The 15623-nt window shown below is 35.4% G+C and overlaps 1 protein-coding gene and 1 pseudogene across 1 annotated transcript in view; one reads left to right on the forward strand and one right to left on the reverse strand.

Moving 5' to 3' along the window:
• GUCY1A2 (guanylate cyclase 1 soluble subunit alpha 2) overlaps positions 1–15623 on the forward strand; it is a 311211-nt gene that overhangs the window by 194286 nt on the left and 101302 nt on the right. The window contains exon 5 of the mRNA XM_037047730.1: positions 9844–10329. Within this exon, the coding sequence (XP_036903625.1) occupies positions 9844–10329 (486 nt within the window). The remainder of the gene's footprint in view (positions 1–9843; positions 10330–15623) is intronic.
• LOC118988284 (uncharacterized) lies at positions 15187–15286 on the reverse strand (annotated as a pseudogene).

A 15623-nucleotide genomic window follows, 5' to 3' on the forward strand; every position in this document is an offset into this window, starting at 1 on the left:
TCAGCCAAGTGCTAGAACAAGGCTTTAAACTGGGATGATTTTTAGTTTCAAAGCTCTCACTCCTTTCATCCTCCCACGCTATGTATGGAAAGATCACTGGGTCAGGCAGCCTAGGCTCCAGTGAGGCCTCCCTGTCTTATGAACTGTGTGATCCCTGGCAACCCACTCAGTTCTCCCTGGTCCAAACTTCCCCAACTACAGTGACCTTAATTGTTTGCTCCTTACGACACTGGGAAGACAAAGTGCAGAAGTGTCTCTGGCAACATTTTGAAGATTCTACATGCTGAGCAAGTCCAAAGGATAATTAAGAGATACTATTAGTTCTCGTGTAGGTTTATTTATCAAACAGACCTCTGGCAGACGTTAAGGATACTCATAGAAATTCAACCCTCTTAATTGGATAACAAAATAAACATAATTCTTCTCATAAAGTATAGTAGTATGCCAATGATTCACCTTTAATTAATGTATTTGATGGACTTGTTCATGTCCTAGATCTGAGCCATCACTAAACTTCATTCACATTCTGCCCTTTATTTTATTCAAAACTTAGTTTCTGACAATGACCCATCTGCAGTGGGACTGTGTAAGCTTAGAGATCTGGCTCAGGGCCCTACTTTTTACCAACTTGCTTTAAAACCCCATACAAATTGTTTCTTTTCCTCATGCCTCATTTTCTACATTTACATGTATGAGATGGGCGGATTGGACAAAATTATATTAGAGGTAGTACTTCTAAGATCTAGCCAATTTTCAGAATCACATATAGGTCTTATTAAAAACATTCATTTCTAAGCCCCAGAACAGGGGGTTCTGATTCAGGAGGTTTGAGGTAGATTCAGAATCCACGGTGAGGTTAGTTAACAGTTATTGAAGGCTAATTTTTGCCAAATATTGTGCTCAAAATGGTATGCTGTTTATATTTAAATCATTAAAACTGTTTGGGGTGAATACTATTACCATTACTACTATAATATATTCCAAGTTTTTAATACTTGCTCATTCCTTTTTTAAATACTTCCTCATTCTCTTGGTGCTTGTTTGTCTTTATGATTGTATTCTTACTGTTATAAGTAAGGGTGGGAAAAAGTAAGTTTACAGCTGTTTGTATGGGAGATAACACAGTAATTAATAAGTAATAATAATAAATAACAAACTCTGTTTCACGTACTCACAATTGTAAATGTACCATTACCCAGCACTGTATGTAGCTGCTCCAGATTCTAAAACTGATAGTCCCTATGTCTATAGTTTTTGGAGATCTAAATATTGTGTTCGTTATTTCTTTGCTCGATCTCAATCACATTGAAAGTCTTGAGAGCCCAAGTTGGGGAAGTTTCAGATGCCAGCAACCAAGGACCTCTCCACCCTTGTTTGAGCAGTGGTGTCAGCTCAAGAATCTCTGATGACGCTCCTCACCCTTAGGCTTGTTCCGAGCTCAGAATCTCAAGGGCAGTGTTCTCTCCACATCGGTCTCCAGGCAGCCTGGTTTCCATCTGCCCTGCCAGTGCTCCAGATAAAGTGTCATTTTTGGTGTATTTGTTTGCTTTGTTTTGATTTGATTGTTTCTTTTTTCTTGTGTGTGTATGAGGAGACATCCTTTGTAACCTTTCCTACCTCCTAGGGGATAACCAATGCCTCAAAAGTTGTTTTTTAAAAATCAGGATCTATTTGTTATTCAGCTGGAGGGTCCCACAGTTCTTCATAACCTCTCCATTCTCCTTAAATTATATATCCCTATATCCTCTGCTTGAACATAATATTTAATGAGTCAGAGCGCATGACTGTTCTAAACTCAACTCTGTCTTTAGTATTGAGTAAAGTTCCAAACATAATGTTCTCTCAAAAATTCTGTGTGATATTGTTAAAAACAGAAAAATCTGTGTGATGCAAATATTACTTTATTTCTTACCCATAAAACAAATGAATAATAATAGCTAATGCAAACGATGGATTGAATATTGGAGCCATTAATTTTACTTGGAGAGCTATGCTGTCCAATACATTATCGGACAGAAGCCACATGTGGCCGTGTTCATTTTAATTTAAATTAATGAAAATCAATGACATTTAAAATTTAGCCTTTTAGTCACACTAATTATATTTTCACCATCACAGAAAAAAACCTATTCAGTTGCAATCCTATGTACAAAAATTCAACCTTCTAGATAAAAACTAGGTTTTGTAGCTCTCTGTATTTCTTTAGTCAGGGTGTGTGCCCTGGACTGAGCAACTGCCTCATTAGGTCGCAAGAACATTTTTTCTGCCCTCTACTGTCCTCAGTGCGGCTTCCCCCACAGCCTGTGTTCCTGCAGTGCAGCAACGGGCTTTGCCAACCTGGGTGTAAACTCCACTGTTTCTTTTAAATACTTAATGCAACCGAGTCCAAATGCAAAAACACTATTTTTATTACTAAACAGTATATAAAATAGCCACCCCAGATCTTCTGCCCTACCACCCCTAATTCACAGGAATTAAATGAGGTAGGGAAGAACAGATATTTATTTCAACATAAGTGCAGATACACACAACACACACATAAATAATACACAATTACATATTTGGAGGTAATTTTTGGTTTGTTTTGAAGGACTTATAAAAATATTCTCATGTTCAGTTGCCTGGTTCAGAGTGACTGATATTTTTATATGTCGAAATGGCTCCCTATTACTCTGAGGCAACTTCATTCACCCTTATTATAACCATGTGTTGGTGCCTTGTTTGGAATGATTTTTGTAATATTCCATTGAAGAGAATGTAGAATTTCTTGCTTTTGCAGAGTATTTCAGGGCTGGTTCCAGAAGTTTCTTTACCTATTGAATTGTAGTTTTATAAAACGGATGCATGGAAATACAACCCAAATGTTCCGTGGGATGTGTGAGTGACAGTTCAGTGACAAAAGCACCCAGAGGTGCAGGCTGACTGGGGTGTGAAAGCAAGGAAGACTCAGTGCTATTCCTCGAATGTGTGCGACTTACTGATTGTGGGAGCGTGATGAAAAATAAAATCATTTACACCCTTTGGGGAGAAAAGGCAGGTCATGCATGCCGCGTATTAAAAATCACACATTAATTTACTGTTTCTCACATAGAGTGAGATTTAATGCTTGTTAAGTAAAAATGAATAAAGACTCTAAAAGCAAAACATAAGCATTTCACATTCGGTCTTCTTTGCACAACAGAATGTCAAAACATTTGCTGATACACTTCTTTCAGCTGTAAAGCATAAACCTATTTCCTTAAAAATGTTATATGGATCCTGCTGTTATTTAAAAAGAAAAGTGACATCTAATCATGAAACATTAAATTGACTTGGTTATGGGGTTTACTGGCTTATGTATTTAAATATAATTTTAGAATGAATTTCTGAGATTTAAAGTATAGCAATGAAACTAAATAAAAACCCAGAGGGAGATAAAGTAAGCACAGAAAGATGAAACCTCTGAAGGATTATATTTTCTTTGCTGATATTGTCAATAAACAATATGAATTTTACTGTTTCTCATCTCAACAAAGGCAATATTTCAATCTATAAAATAAATAATAGCTCAAATAGCCTCAGATGTTACTATTCCTGCAGATTCATATGCACTTTACTATTGAACTGACTGATTCAGTAAAAAAGACAACTGATCTGCTTAAATCTGTGCATATTAAAAGTGCTCAGCACAGTACTGGCAGGTCATAGATACTAAGTACAGTCAAACCTTGGTTCTCAAACATCTTGGTTCTCAAACAATTCGGCTCTTGACCAAGTTGTTCACAGAAAAAATGTCTCGGTTGTCTAACAAAACTTGAGGTCTCGATTTTCTAACCGACAGCCTTTTCATGCTGACACCCGTATGATCAGTCATGTGTCTCTCAGGCGACAAACAAAGGAGATTCAGTTTTCGAGCAAATTGCTTCTCGAACAGTTTTCCAGAACAAATTAAGAACCAAGGTTCCACTGTAAATGTTTGTAAAATTGAGGAATAAACAAATTAATGCTTTTAATTTATTTTAAATTATATTCACTGTAGCCAACTTAGGCATTTTTACATTGCCTCTTTAAATTTATATAAAAATATTTAATGAAGTATTTTGTCAGAGAAAAAACATTTTTTACAGATTTTTAAACTTTAGTTATTGTAATTGTAAATATTAGGTTAAATTTTTAAAATATTATTTATAGCCCTCTGGGAGAATATTGGTTTTGTTTCAAAATACCTTTTTTTGATAATTATATTCTAAGAGTAAAAACAAATGATTCAACAATAAAAGTAAATCAGTAAGAAAGAAAAACAAATCCTTCTACTGAGAAGTTTTTCGCTCAGCATAATTCTCTATAGATACAAGTAAAATTATGCTTATGTCAATAGAACATTTCTTTGTTTTGCTAAGTAGGATTCCACATTTGGCTTAACCATTTACCCACTGAACTATATTTTGATTGTTTCTAGTTTTTTACTATTATGAATATATTTTATTGTTATTGGTTGCTAGTTTTATTCTATGCAGTCAGAGAACATATTCTGTATAATTTTTAAATTTGTTGTGATGTTTCTATATGGCCCAGAATATGGTTATTTTAGTATATAGTCCATAGGCTTTTGAATACAATGTGTATTCTGCTATTGTTGGATGGATCACCTTATATAGGTCAATCAGATCCTGTTTGTTTATTTTATTGTTCTATTCTCTATGAGTTTCTTGTGGCTAATCTAACAAATTACTACAAACTTGGTAGTGTTAAATTTTAACAAGAATGTATTCTTTCAGAAAGAAAGAGCTCCTACCCTTTGCAACAGCATGGGTGGAACTGGAAAGCATAATGCTGAGTGAAATAAGCCAGGCAGTGAAAGACAAATACCATATGATCTCACCTTTAACAGGGACCTAGACAACAAAACAAAAAAGCAAGCAAAAAATGACCAAAGACACTGAAATTCAGAACAGGCTGATAGGGACCAGAGGGGAGAGGGGAGAGAATTTCAGGGGAAAAGGGGAAGGATTCACAGAAACTACTATAAAGGACACATGGAGAACAACTAAGGGGGGTAGAAATGGGAGGGAGGTGAGGAGCACCGGGCGGTGGGCTGGGATGGGAGTGGGGGACAGAAAACTGTATTTGAATAATAATTAAAACAAAAGAATGTATTCTTTCACAGTCCTGGAGGTTAGAATCTGAAATTAAAGTGTGGGTGGGGCCATGCAGTCTTTGGAGGGTCCAGGAAGAATCCGTTCCTAGACTTTTCTAGCTTCTGGTGGTGACTGGTCCTCCTTAGCATTTCTTGGCTATGGTTACATCACTTCAACTTATGTCTGTCTTCCCATCTTCTTCTCTGTGTATGTGTGTGTGTGTGTAATTTCTCCCTGGTTTTTCTTATATTTATGCTATCAGATGATATTATAATTTTTCTTTTAGTCATCACATGTGATTTTGACAACTCATGAAGACAAGAATAACCTATCTTGTTTACCTATATTTCTAGTCTTTCTGTTCCTTTTTCCTTTCTGATGCTATAAATTTCCTTCTCTTACAGTTTTTCTGTTTAAACATTTTTCTTTGGCGATTGAGAATAAAGGTATGTCTGCTAGGATAAAGACATTTGGTTTTCTTTGTCTGCAGTGGTCTTTAATTCTCTTTTACTCTTGAAGGATAGTTTGTACAGATACAGAGTTTGCAGTTGACACTTTTATTAAAAACTTTTTAAATATCAATAAATTAATATTAAAATCTTTCTTCTGGACTCCATAATTTACAATGAAAAATCTACTGTCATTCAAATTAGAGTTTCCTATAGGTAATGTGTCAATTCCTCTGGCTGCCTTTCAAATATTTTTGAATTTAGATTTTAGAGGTTTAACTGTGATGTGGCCTGAAGTGAATTTCTTTGTGTTTATCCTATTTGAGATTCATATGGCTTATTGAGTCTATGGATTTATATTGTTCATCAGATTTAGGACATATGTAGCCATTAATTCTTCAAGTGATTTTTCAACCCTTTTTTCCTTCTCTCCTTCCAGGACTCCTATGATAAAAAATGGTGCATTTTTTGTTATTGTCCTTATAGGTCTTTGAGATTGTTTATTTTGTTTTCCAGTTTATCATCTTTGTTCAGGCTAAGTAAATTCTATTGAACTACCCCCAAATTGACTGTGTCATTTCCACTCTATTTTTGAGCCCACTCAGTAAGTTTTCTATTTTAGTTGTATTTTTTAGTTCTATAAATTCAGTTTGGTTATTTTAATATCTTCTATTCCTTTTCTAAGGTTTTTCTAATTTTTCATTATTTTTAAGGAATTTCTAATTGCTTGTTGAAATGTTTATGAAGGTGTCTTTAAAGTTCTTGACAGATAAAATCAACATCTGATTCATTTGTGTTAGCATTAATCGATTGCCTTTTCTCATTCAAGATACAATTTTCCTAAATCTTATGATTCTTGGTTTTCTTTTATGTCCTGGACAGTTAGTCTATTATGTTAGAAGACATTAGGTCACATTTAAGTTTTTTATTGTAAGAGAGAAACATTCTGGTTAGGTCTGGCGCCCAGGTCCTGGCTTACTTTTTTTGTAGGCTCTAGTTGCAATGACTGTAATTTTCTGAGTGTATATGGTGCTGTTTTCATCTGCTTGGTTTATTCCATGCTTCTGGAGCTCCCACTGGTCCTTATTAATGCTGCTTGTTGGGGCAGACCAAGCTCCCTGATGCTAGATATCCTGGTGCCTGTATGTGAAGGAGGAGATCCCTGCCCCCCAGATGTCTCCATAGATAAAGAATACTTCATGGCTGGGCACTCACTGTGGTAGGATGCCTGTCACTGCTGACTCCAGCCATGTGAAGCCTAAGGAGGGGGCTGTGATAGGGCAGAATCTCTGGACTGTGAGGACACAGAAGTTTCTGAGCTGGGCACTTGTCTCCTACAATTTTTCTTTTTTGCTAGAGCCAATTTTTAAAAGTAGATGTTACTCTGTGAGAACAAAGGCCCTTCTGGAGAGCAAGGGCATATCATTCGGTTTGTGCTTTTCATAAATCACGTCCCAGAGATCTGAAAGATCTGAAATCACAACTTAGAAGTGACCTTTTTACTGACCTGAATTGAAGCGATGAAATAGCATGCAAGTAGTTGTTTTGTCTAAATACATCAAGAGCAACAGCTTCTCTCTTTTAAATTGTCTATTGTGAACATCATATTAGGGTTATTTTGCCATCACATTGATTCATATCACGAATTGTTATTGCTTCCTCCAACCCCCTACCCATTACCCTTCCTCACTGGTTGAAAGCATGTCCTATGAAGCCAATCCAGCTTTGATTTGAATGCTGATTCTGCTGTTTATTAGCTGTGTATTCTTAGCAAGTCCCTTAACCTCCCTAAATCTCACCTGAAAATGAGAATAGTAATAGCTAGCATAAAATAAGATTCAATAACTTAGTACTAGCCAATAGCAAGTACTTAATAGATGTGTTGATTTAGGTAAAATCCTCATTAACATCGTTATCCCCATTTTGTAGATAAAGAAACTGAGGCCTGGAATGGGTAACTAATTGAATCTAAGTTTGTTTGGTCACTTAAAATGTCAGGAAAGCTAGAATTCAAATTTAGGTCTGACTTCATCCAAATTCTTCTTTCCTAACCATTATATAATACTGCTACAAATTACTATTTTGTGAAACTTGAGTCTCCGTAAGAGCATGGGTTAGTCCATGTTTGGGTTATGTAACATAAGAATGTATAGTATACAGTTATATGACCTAGACTCTTAATTTTTAATTAATTTTAATTATAGTGGTCAATGTTCTCATAGAGATATCCATGCATAAAAATAGAAATAGCACAGTTAATTTAACAGAACCTGAAAACCAAGCTTTGTGATATAATGACTTTCAACCTTCTTTCCCAGAGCCAAATACTCCCCATTATTATGCTTACCAGTTTCAGAAATCTGATAGATATAAATACAGTTTATTTTTCTTATGCCTTATGTTATTTTGCTAAAACTTTAATGTAATTTAGGCTACAATAAAAACTTAGAGAGATGTTTTAGTTTAATGCAGCCTTATACAACTGTCTCTGCTACATAAAAAAGTAATTCCTACAACAGTTTTTCATGTTGCTGAATTCATACAGATCACTGTGAATTTCTGAATTTATAATTATAATGTGCAAAGACAATTCAAGAAGAATAATTTGTTATTTTTTTAATTAAAATAAAATTGCATTTACGACAGAGACATAAATGCTCAATTGAATTCACCTAATTACTAACTAACAAAAAATTCACTGCTGAAAAAAATATAAAAATAGTAAGTTATGTACTATGCATATTGGAGCTTTTGTTTCATGAGTTGTGTTTCTGTAGTGTGGGAAGGAAGCAACTGGTTTTTCACTGTGCTGAATCAGAGGTTTAAAAAAAACTAATTAGCTACATATAAATCAAGAATATATTGATATTTTATATTTTTGAGATAGATATATAACATTAACTTCTTTGTTAGTTCAACGCTTGTTACATATAGCAAATAATATATATTATTTATGCATATACTCACATACTAGTTCCACATTTTAAATAATAGAGATATAGGCAAAAGCAAAAAAGCAGAAGGTCTGTTTGTAATGGGAAATGTGGAGGTTGATTTATAGGAAGAAAAGAGAGATAAAAAGAAAAAAGGAAGAACTAATGAGGAAAATACGGAAAACCAGTGATGACAGAGACTAAATGAAGAGAGATTATTGGAAATGAGTGTAAATCCAAAGAACAAAGGAGAGAAGGAAGGAGAAAGCAAGATAGAGAAAGAAAAAAATGATTAGAAGGAAATATGAGGAAGGAAGAAGAGACAGACTCTAAATGGAAGTCTAAATCTTTGAACATCAGAGGTCTGCTTTTACCTTAAATGTTAAGAAAAATTAATATATGAATTTTTTACTATGAAGTTGTATATTTTGTATATGTTGATTATTACATAAGCCTTTAGTATTCCAACAATGGGGAAGTATATATCATTAATAGCACCCCTTCCCCAAAAAGCAAATTAAGCATATATAAAATAATCCGCAGATAGTTTTTAGAACAATTATTTTCTTTGTATTTAAACCATGTGAGCAGTCTTTTGAGAATTCATGTTGAATTGAAAGTGTCCTGTTTACACTATTCTGTGCTATGTAAGTGTGGCTCCCTCCTCACCCCCATACTGTGATATCTTCTTTGAAAAGACAAGTTTATTTTATCTTTTTATGCTTATCATCCAGAGCTGTGCTAATAAATAGAAAATGGTAATTACTTCAATGAATACATGAGGGTATCATGTATGAAAAGATGAAAGACCAAATACTAAAAGAAAGGTTACATAGAGAGAGCATTTCAATTATAAAAAATATAATATCAAGCAAGATTTCAATTTTATTTTCTTATTTAGATTAGATCTTAGTAATTTGTGCAGGGGGAACATAATGACACATAGTTGCAGACTTTGAAATCTAAATCTCTATAGTTTTACCCCATATGTCCTCTTTGCTTCTCATTTCATCTACTATCCTAAATACTTCATGCTATGAAAAATAAAGAAAAATAAGTTTATCAATTGCATTCCATGTTTTCCTGTTTTATTTCTCACTGATGTCACTTTTCATTGCATCATTGACTTTCAAAAGTGGGTAAGTGGGAGACAATAACAAATGTTTCTATTTAGAACCATGAATTGTACAGTCGCTGTAAATCATATATAAATTTGCTTGTATGAACACAGGAAGTCAGTGTGGCTAATAAAACATTTCTTGTTCTTCCTCTCTATCAGATAACAAATGTTTGTGAATCTCTTATGTGAAGAGCACTGATCAAAATTCCATGTTAATTTTGCAGGTGATGGAAGTCAAAGGACAAATGATCCATGTCCCAGAATCAAATTCCATTTTATTCTTGGGCTCTCCGTGTGTGGACAAGTTGGATGAACTCATGGGAAGGGGTCTGCATCTCTCAGACATCCCTATCCACGATGCCACCCGAGATGTCATTTTGGTTGGTGAGCAGGCGAAGGCCCAAGACGGCTTGAAGAAGAGGATGGATAAATTAAAGGCAACTTTAGAAAGAACTCATCAGGCACTCGAAGAAGAGAAAAAGAAAACAGTGGATCTCCTATATTCTATTTTCCCTGGTGACGTAGCCCAGCAACTGTGGCAAGGGCAGCAAGTGCAGGCCAGAAAGTTCGATGACGTCACCATGCTTTTCTCGGACATTGTGGGCTTCACAGCCATCTGTGCTCAGTGTACCCCCATGCAGGTGATCAGCATGCTGAACGAACTGTACACCAGATTTGATCACCAATGTGGATTTTTGGATATTTATAAGGTAAAGGGGTTTAGTTACTTATCTGTTAATAACTTTTAATAGCAAATTGTGATCTTAATTAAATTGCAAGGATATAATTTTCTTTTTTTATGATTGCTATCTATTTAATTTAGGAATCTGTACAGATTTCTGCTTTATTAGAAAACTTTCATTATGAGTTGATTTATAATATTGATATACTATAGGTAACTGAATCATGATATGCTCAGTAAGGAAAAATTTATACAGCTAGTATTCATTATTAAAAAGTTAAACTTGCTGAATACTAGGCAACTTTTAACCACAGAATGTCTTCCTTAGAGAGGGGGATTCTAATATAAGCTAAGAATTATGTTGATACTTAAAAAGAAGCAGTAAGTTATGCTAAAATATGCATTGTATTTTCAATTATATAACGGTCAATCAGTATTTTGCATTGTAATGTCAATTAAGTGAGTCCCTCTAATTCTGAAAGAACACATGTAAGTATTTTAGCTATTGCCCAAATGACCAATGGCTTTTACTAGAAGGACCTTAAATTTCAAAACTAAATAGTGGAAAAGCTTTGAGAATGAGTACTGCTCACCACTGGCTGGTCTGCTCCTTATTAATTTCTTGTTAAAATCACAGCATTATCTTGCATGATTCAAGTCCAAATCTGCCTAGTGAATAATTCTGTAACTTTCCACAGAATTTCATATGGAGTGCACAATGTCAGGACCCGTGGCTTTATTACATGAAGGACAGAACGTATGTTTAGTGTAAATAAACAGTAGTGAACTGTAGGTTTTTATTTTCTTTTTTACTCATTCATATGGACCACTATTTCTTTTTATAGTATGATCTTCACATAAGCATATTGGGAAAGAACCTGCCTGTTTACGTTGTTTTCATTAAGGTGTGTCTCCTTAAGATGTTCTCTAGCCGTTATATGTAATAGGTAGCCAACGCTAAATATTTTAGTGAGTCTTTTTTGAAGGGTAACTATTCAGTGTGAAGTGTAGATGAAGGATTTGCGTTGTTATACAAAATAAGAGTTCTTATCAATTATTTTGAACTTTCTTATAATTTAGTGTTATATAATTTATGGTGGAAATGGCAAAATGTCTGATCCTGAACCACAGACACAGAACGAGTCTGTCATGGTCACCCCCAGCCATTTCCAGGAGGAGGAGCAGGTCAGCCTGGATTTGCCAGCACGTTTCTCCCTCCAGGCTTAGTGCTCTGTTTCTGCTACCACTGGTCTCCTCCCTCCGAACCAGTCATTTGCTTTGTTAGCTGCCTCCAACTGAAGTAGTCATTTGTTATTGTGGTCCTAAGTTCATACACCCAATCGAGACTGACAAACAGATAAATAGGTTCTCCTTTGGAAAAACATGGAAATCTTTGATTTAGATAGAGTATCAGTTAGGTTTTGAGAAAAGAAGAAATGTGATGTTGTCAGAGGATACCAAAACAATTTTAAAGTTTAAAATATAAGTTTAATTAGATTTTTAGGTATCAAATATAGCTTCTTTTGTGATAAACTAGGACACCTCATGGGGGAAAATATTGGTGGGAATATCCTGTATAACCCTTAAATTTTCATATGTTATTTAAGCATGGACAGTCCCATACAGTGATAAAAATTATTAGCAAGTTTTATTTTTAATATATTTTATTGATTATACTATAACAGTTGTCCTATTTTTCTCCCTTTTGTTTCCCTCCACTCTGTATCCCCCTCTCCTACCAGCTTTCCCCCACGTCGTTTCATGTCCATGGGTCATACATATAACTTCTTTGGATTCTCCATTTTCTATACTATTCTTAACCTCCCCATCTATTTTGGATCTACAATTTATGCTTCAGATTTCCTGTACCTTTTCCCCCATTTCTTCCCCCATCTCTCCTGATAACCCTCCATATGATCTCTATTTCTGTGAATCTGTTCCTGTTCTAGTTGTTTGCTTAGTTCATTTTTGTTTTTGTGTTTTTAGGTTCAGTTGTTGATAGTTGTGAGTTTGTTGTCATTTTACTATTTGTATGTTTGTTTGTATCTTCTTTTTCTTAGATTAGTCCCTTTAACATTTCATATAATAAGGGCTTGCTGATGGTGAACTCCTTTAACTTGACCTTATCTGGGAAGCACTCTAACCTTTAATTCTAAATGAAAGCTTTGCTGGAGAGAGTAATCTTGGGTGTAGGTCTTTACATTTCAAGACTTTAAATACTTCGCCCCACCTCCTTCTTGCTTGCAAGGTTTCTTTTGAGAAATTAGCTGGTAGTCTTATGGGAACTCCTTTGTAAGAAACTATCTCCTTTACTCTTGCTGCTTTTAAGATTCTCTCCTTATCTTTAATATTGAGTAATGTAATTATGATGTGCCTTGTGTTCCTCCCTGGGTCCCAAGTGTTTGGGACTCTCTGAGCTTCCTGGACTTCCTGGAAGTGTGTTTCCTTTGCCAGACTGGGGACATTGTCCTTCATTATTTGTTCAAGTAAGTTTTCAATTTCTGGCTCTTTCTTTTCTCTGTCTGGCACCCCTATGATTCCTAAACCTTTCCTCTTTTTTTGAATTATTGTTTCTTCATTCTGTCTTGATTGAATGTTTATTTCTTCCTTCTGTTCCAAACCATTGATTTGCATCTGGTTTCCTTCCCTTCACTGTTGTTCCCTGTACATTTTCCTTTATTTCACTTTTCATAGTCTTCACTTTTTCCTTTATTTTGCAACCATACTCAACCATTTCTGCAAGCATCCTGATTACCAATGTTTTGAACTCTGCATCTGATAGGTTGACTATCTCCTCATTGCTTAGTCATATTTTTTCGTACCTTTGATGTGTTCTATCATTTGGGTTATATATTTTTTTTTTGTCTCAGCATGCCTGTTATGTAGTCAGGGGTGGAGCCTTAGGTATTCACCAGGGTGGGGCAACATAGCTATGCAGTGGTGCTGTATGTGGAAGAGGGGTCTAAGAGGGAACAATACTGCTTGCTCTGCTCTCTGCCAGTTTTCAGTCACTTCTCCCACTTCCCACAATCAAATTGGGCCCCTCTGGTGTTGATTCCTGTGTGGGCGAGTTTGTGTATGTTGTAGGAACCTGTGGGTCTCTCCAATGAACCCTCCTGTGAGGCTGGGAGTTTCTCCTCTTGCCACCTCAACCCCCGCAGGTTTTTCATTCAGGGGTTTTAAGGCTTTATTTCTCTGTGCTGGGACCCTGGGTTGCATGGTCTGTCTGGCTCCCTAGCTGTTTCTCCTAGTTTATCTGCATGCAAGTGTGGGACAGCCCACTCTACCAGCCACCACTTTGCCCCGAGTCCCCTCCATCCTGGCTGCCTGTCTCTGCCTCTCCAGCTGGTCTGGATGGACGTTTCTTCTTTAACTCCTTGGTTGTCGAACTTTCATGCAGTTCAATTTTCTGGCAGTTCTGGTTATTTTTTGTTTTTAAATTTGTTATTGTCTTTCTTTGGGTTATGCAAGGAGGCACAGTGTATCTACCTACATTTATTCTTCGGCTGAAATCCTCCAGCAAGTTTTAACTTACAAAACAGATCTGCTGTTTGTCTGATACTCAAGACCATCCTTTCCATTTTTCATATATATGTTGATTTTTTAAAATTGTGGTTCACGAATTCTCTTAAACAGAATTTGCTTATGCAATTTTAGCAATAAATTATAAAGTAATATGATTTTAGAGCCTGGTGTGTTTAACTTATCTTTGATGTCAATATGTATCTTGGACAGGTATATAGGGCAGCTTTGAAGTTTACTCATGGTTTTGGGGGTTGAGTTTGGGGAATCAGACTAGGAAACATTGGACTATGTGCTGAAGCCAGAACATTAATGATACAGCCAGAGAAGGAAAGACAAAATGAAGAGTGTAGGGGGAAGAGTATTATTTTGGTATAGGATAAAAGAAAGTGTATTATGAGAACCATATGAGGAGGAATGTAAGTTAGAAATCTTGTATCTGATCTTGTAATTTTAAATTTCTTTTTTATTGTTGTTTAAGTACGGTTTTCTGCCTTTCCCCAATATCCCTCCCCATCACCCCCAAATTTTAAATTTCTAATCATCATAATCATTCTAAGTAATTTTGTAGAAAATATAAAAAGTGCTATTACCATGAACTATCTGGTAAAATTCTCTTACTATTGAAAAGAAAAACCGCAAAGCTGATAGAATGTTTTAAAGACTAGAAATACACTGATTTTATAAAATGAAATACAATTTTGCTGTGTTTAAAGTATGTGTAGAATTTTTGTAAAATAATCATACCATAGGGGAAACTATAGTTCACTTTTGTTTTATGTTAGAAATGTAAGAGTAAATGAGGTAAAGCTGAAAGGCAAGAAAGAAAAAGTGAGAGACAGTGCCCCACAGGGGATATTTGAAGACTCCATCTTCAAAATGTATGGTTGTCCTGTTCTCGATCATCTTATTTTCCATGGTTCCTGTCACTAGGGAGATGATGCAGTGGTGAATTATAATTCTGTGGTGCAGTTCAGCTAAATTAGGCTATAATAGAAAGGCTCTGCTAAAAATAATCAAAACCTTCTATACAGCAGGAGGTTTAGGAAGAAGCTATAAATTTTACTGTTCATATTTCAAGCACTGAGAAAATTAAAGCCTTTACAGTATTTGGCTGCCAAGGTCTTACAGGTGTACACATAGTAAATAAGAGCTAGGTAAACCAAAGAAAGCGTGGATTATAATTTTGACCCTCTTATAATTAGAAATGCAAATATTCAGTAAAAGTCAACATAAATAGTACACTATAAGCTTTTGCCACTCAAGTTTTATAGGGTACAGAGAATGAGCAAAATAAAGAACCCGTAATGCTAACTTTTTAAATCAATGGCATGCAGATAATAATAATGGTATTAGATAATTTTTAAATATGGAACGCTTCAGGAATTTGCATGTCGTCCTTGTGCAGGAGCCAGGCTAGTCTCTGTATCGTTCCAATTTGGGTGTACGTGCTGCCGAAGCATTTGGCATTAGACATCGAAGCAACCTAGTGTGGGTTTGGTCTTAATTTATGTTTTGCCTCTGGCAAGCTGTTCAGTGACAAACAGGGGAGAGAAAAGGAGAAAGATGAGTCCATTTTCATGCTTCTCTCATTCCATTCAGACAAGGTTATGGTGTCCCAGTGCTATCTTAAATACACTCCTTAAGGTTCTCATCATTTCACCTTTAGCTGCTTTCTTAACTTCACTTACCTCTAGTTCTGTTATTTACAAGGTGCAGATTCTAAAGCAGCACCTGTATTTGGTGGTAAATGTCCATCTTAGCTGCCATCGCTATTTCTCAGACAGTTGTATCTGGACA

Source organism: Sturnira hondurensis, unplaced genomic scaffold, assembly GCF_014824575.4.
Source record: "Sturnira hondurensis isolate 20B ecotype Veracruz unplaced genomic scaffold, ASM1482457v3 Scaffold0006213, whole genome shotgun sequence".
NCBI classification, from domain to species: Eukaryota; Metazoa; Chordata; class Mammalia; order Chiroptera; family Phyllostomidae; genus Sturnira; species Sturnira hondurensis.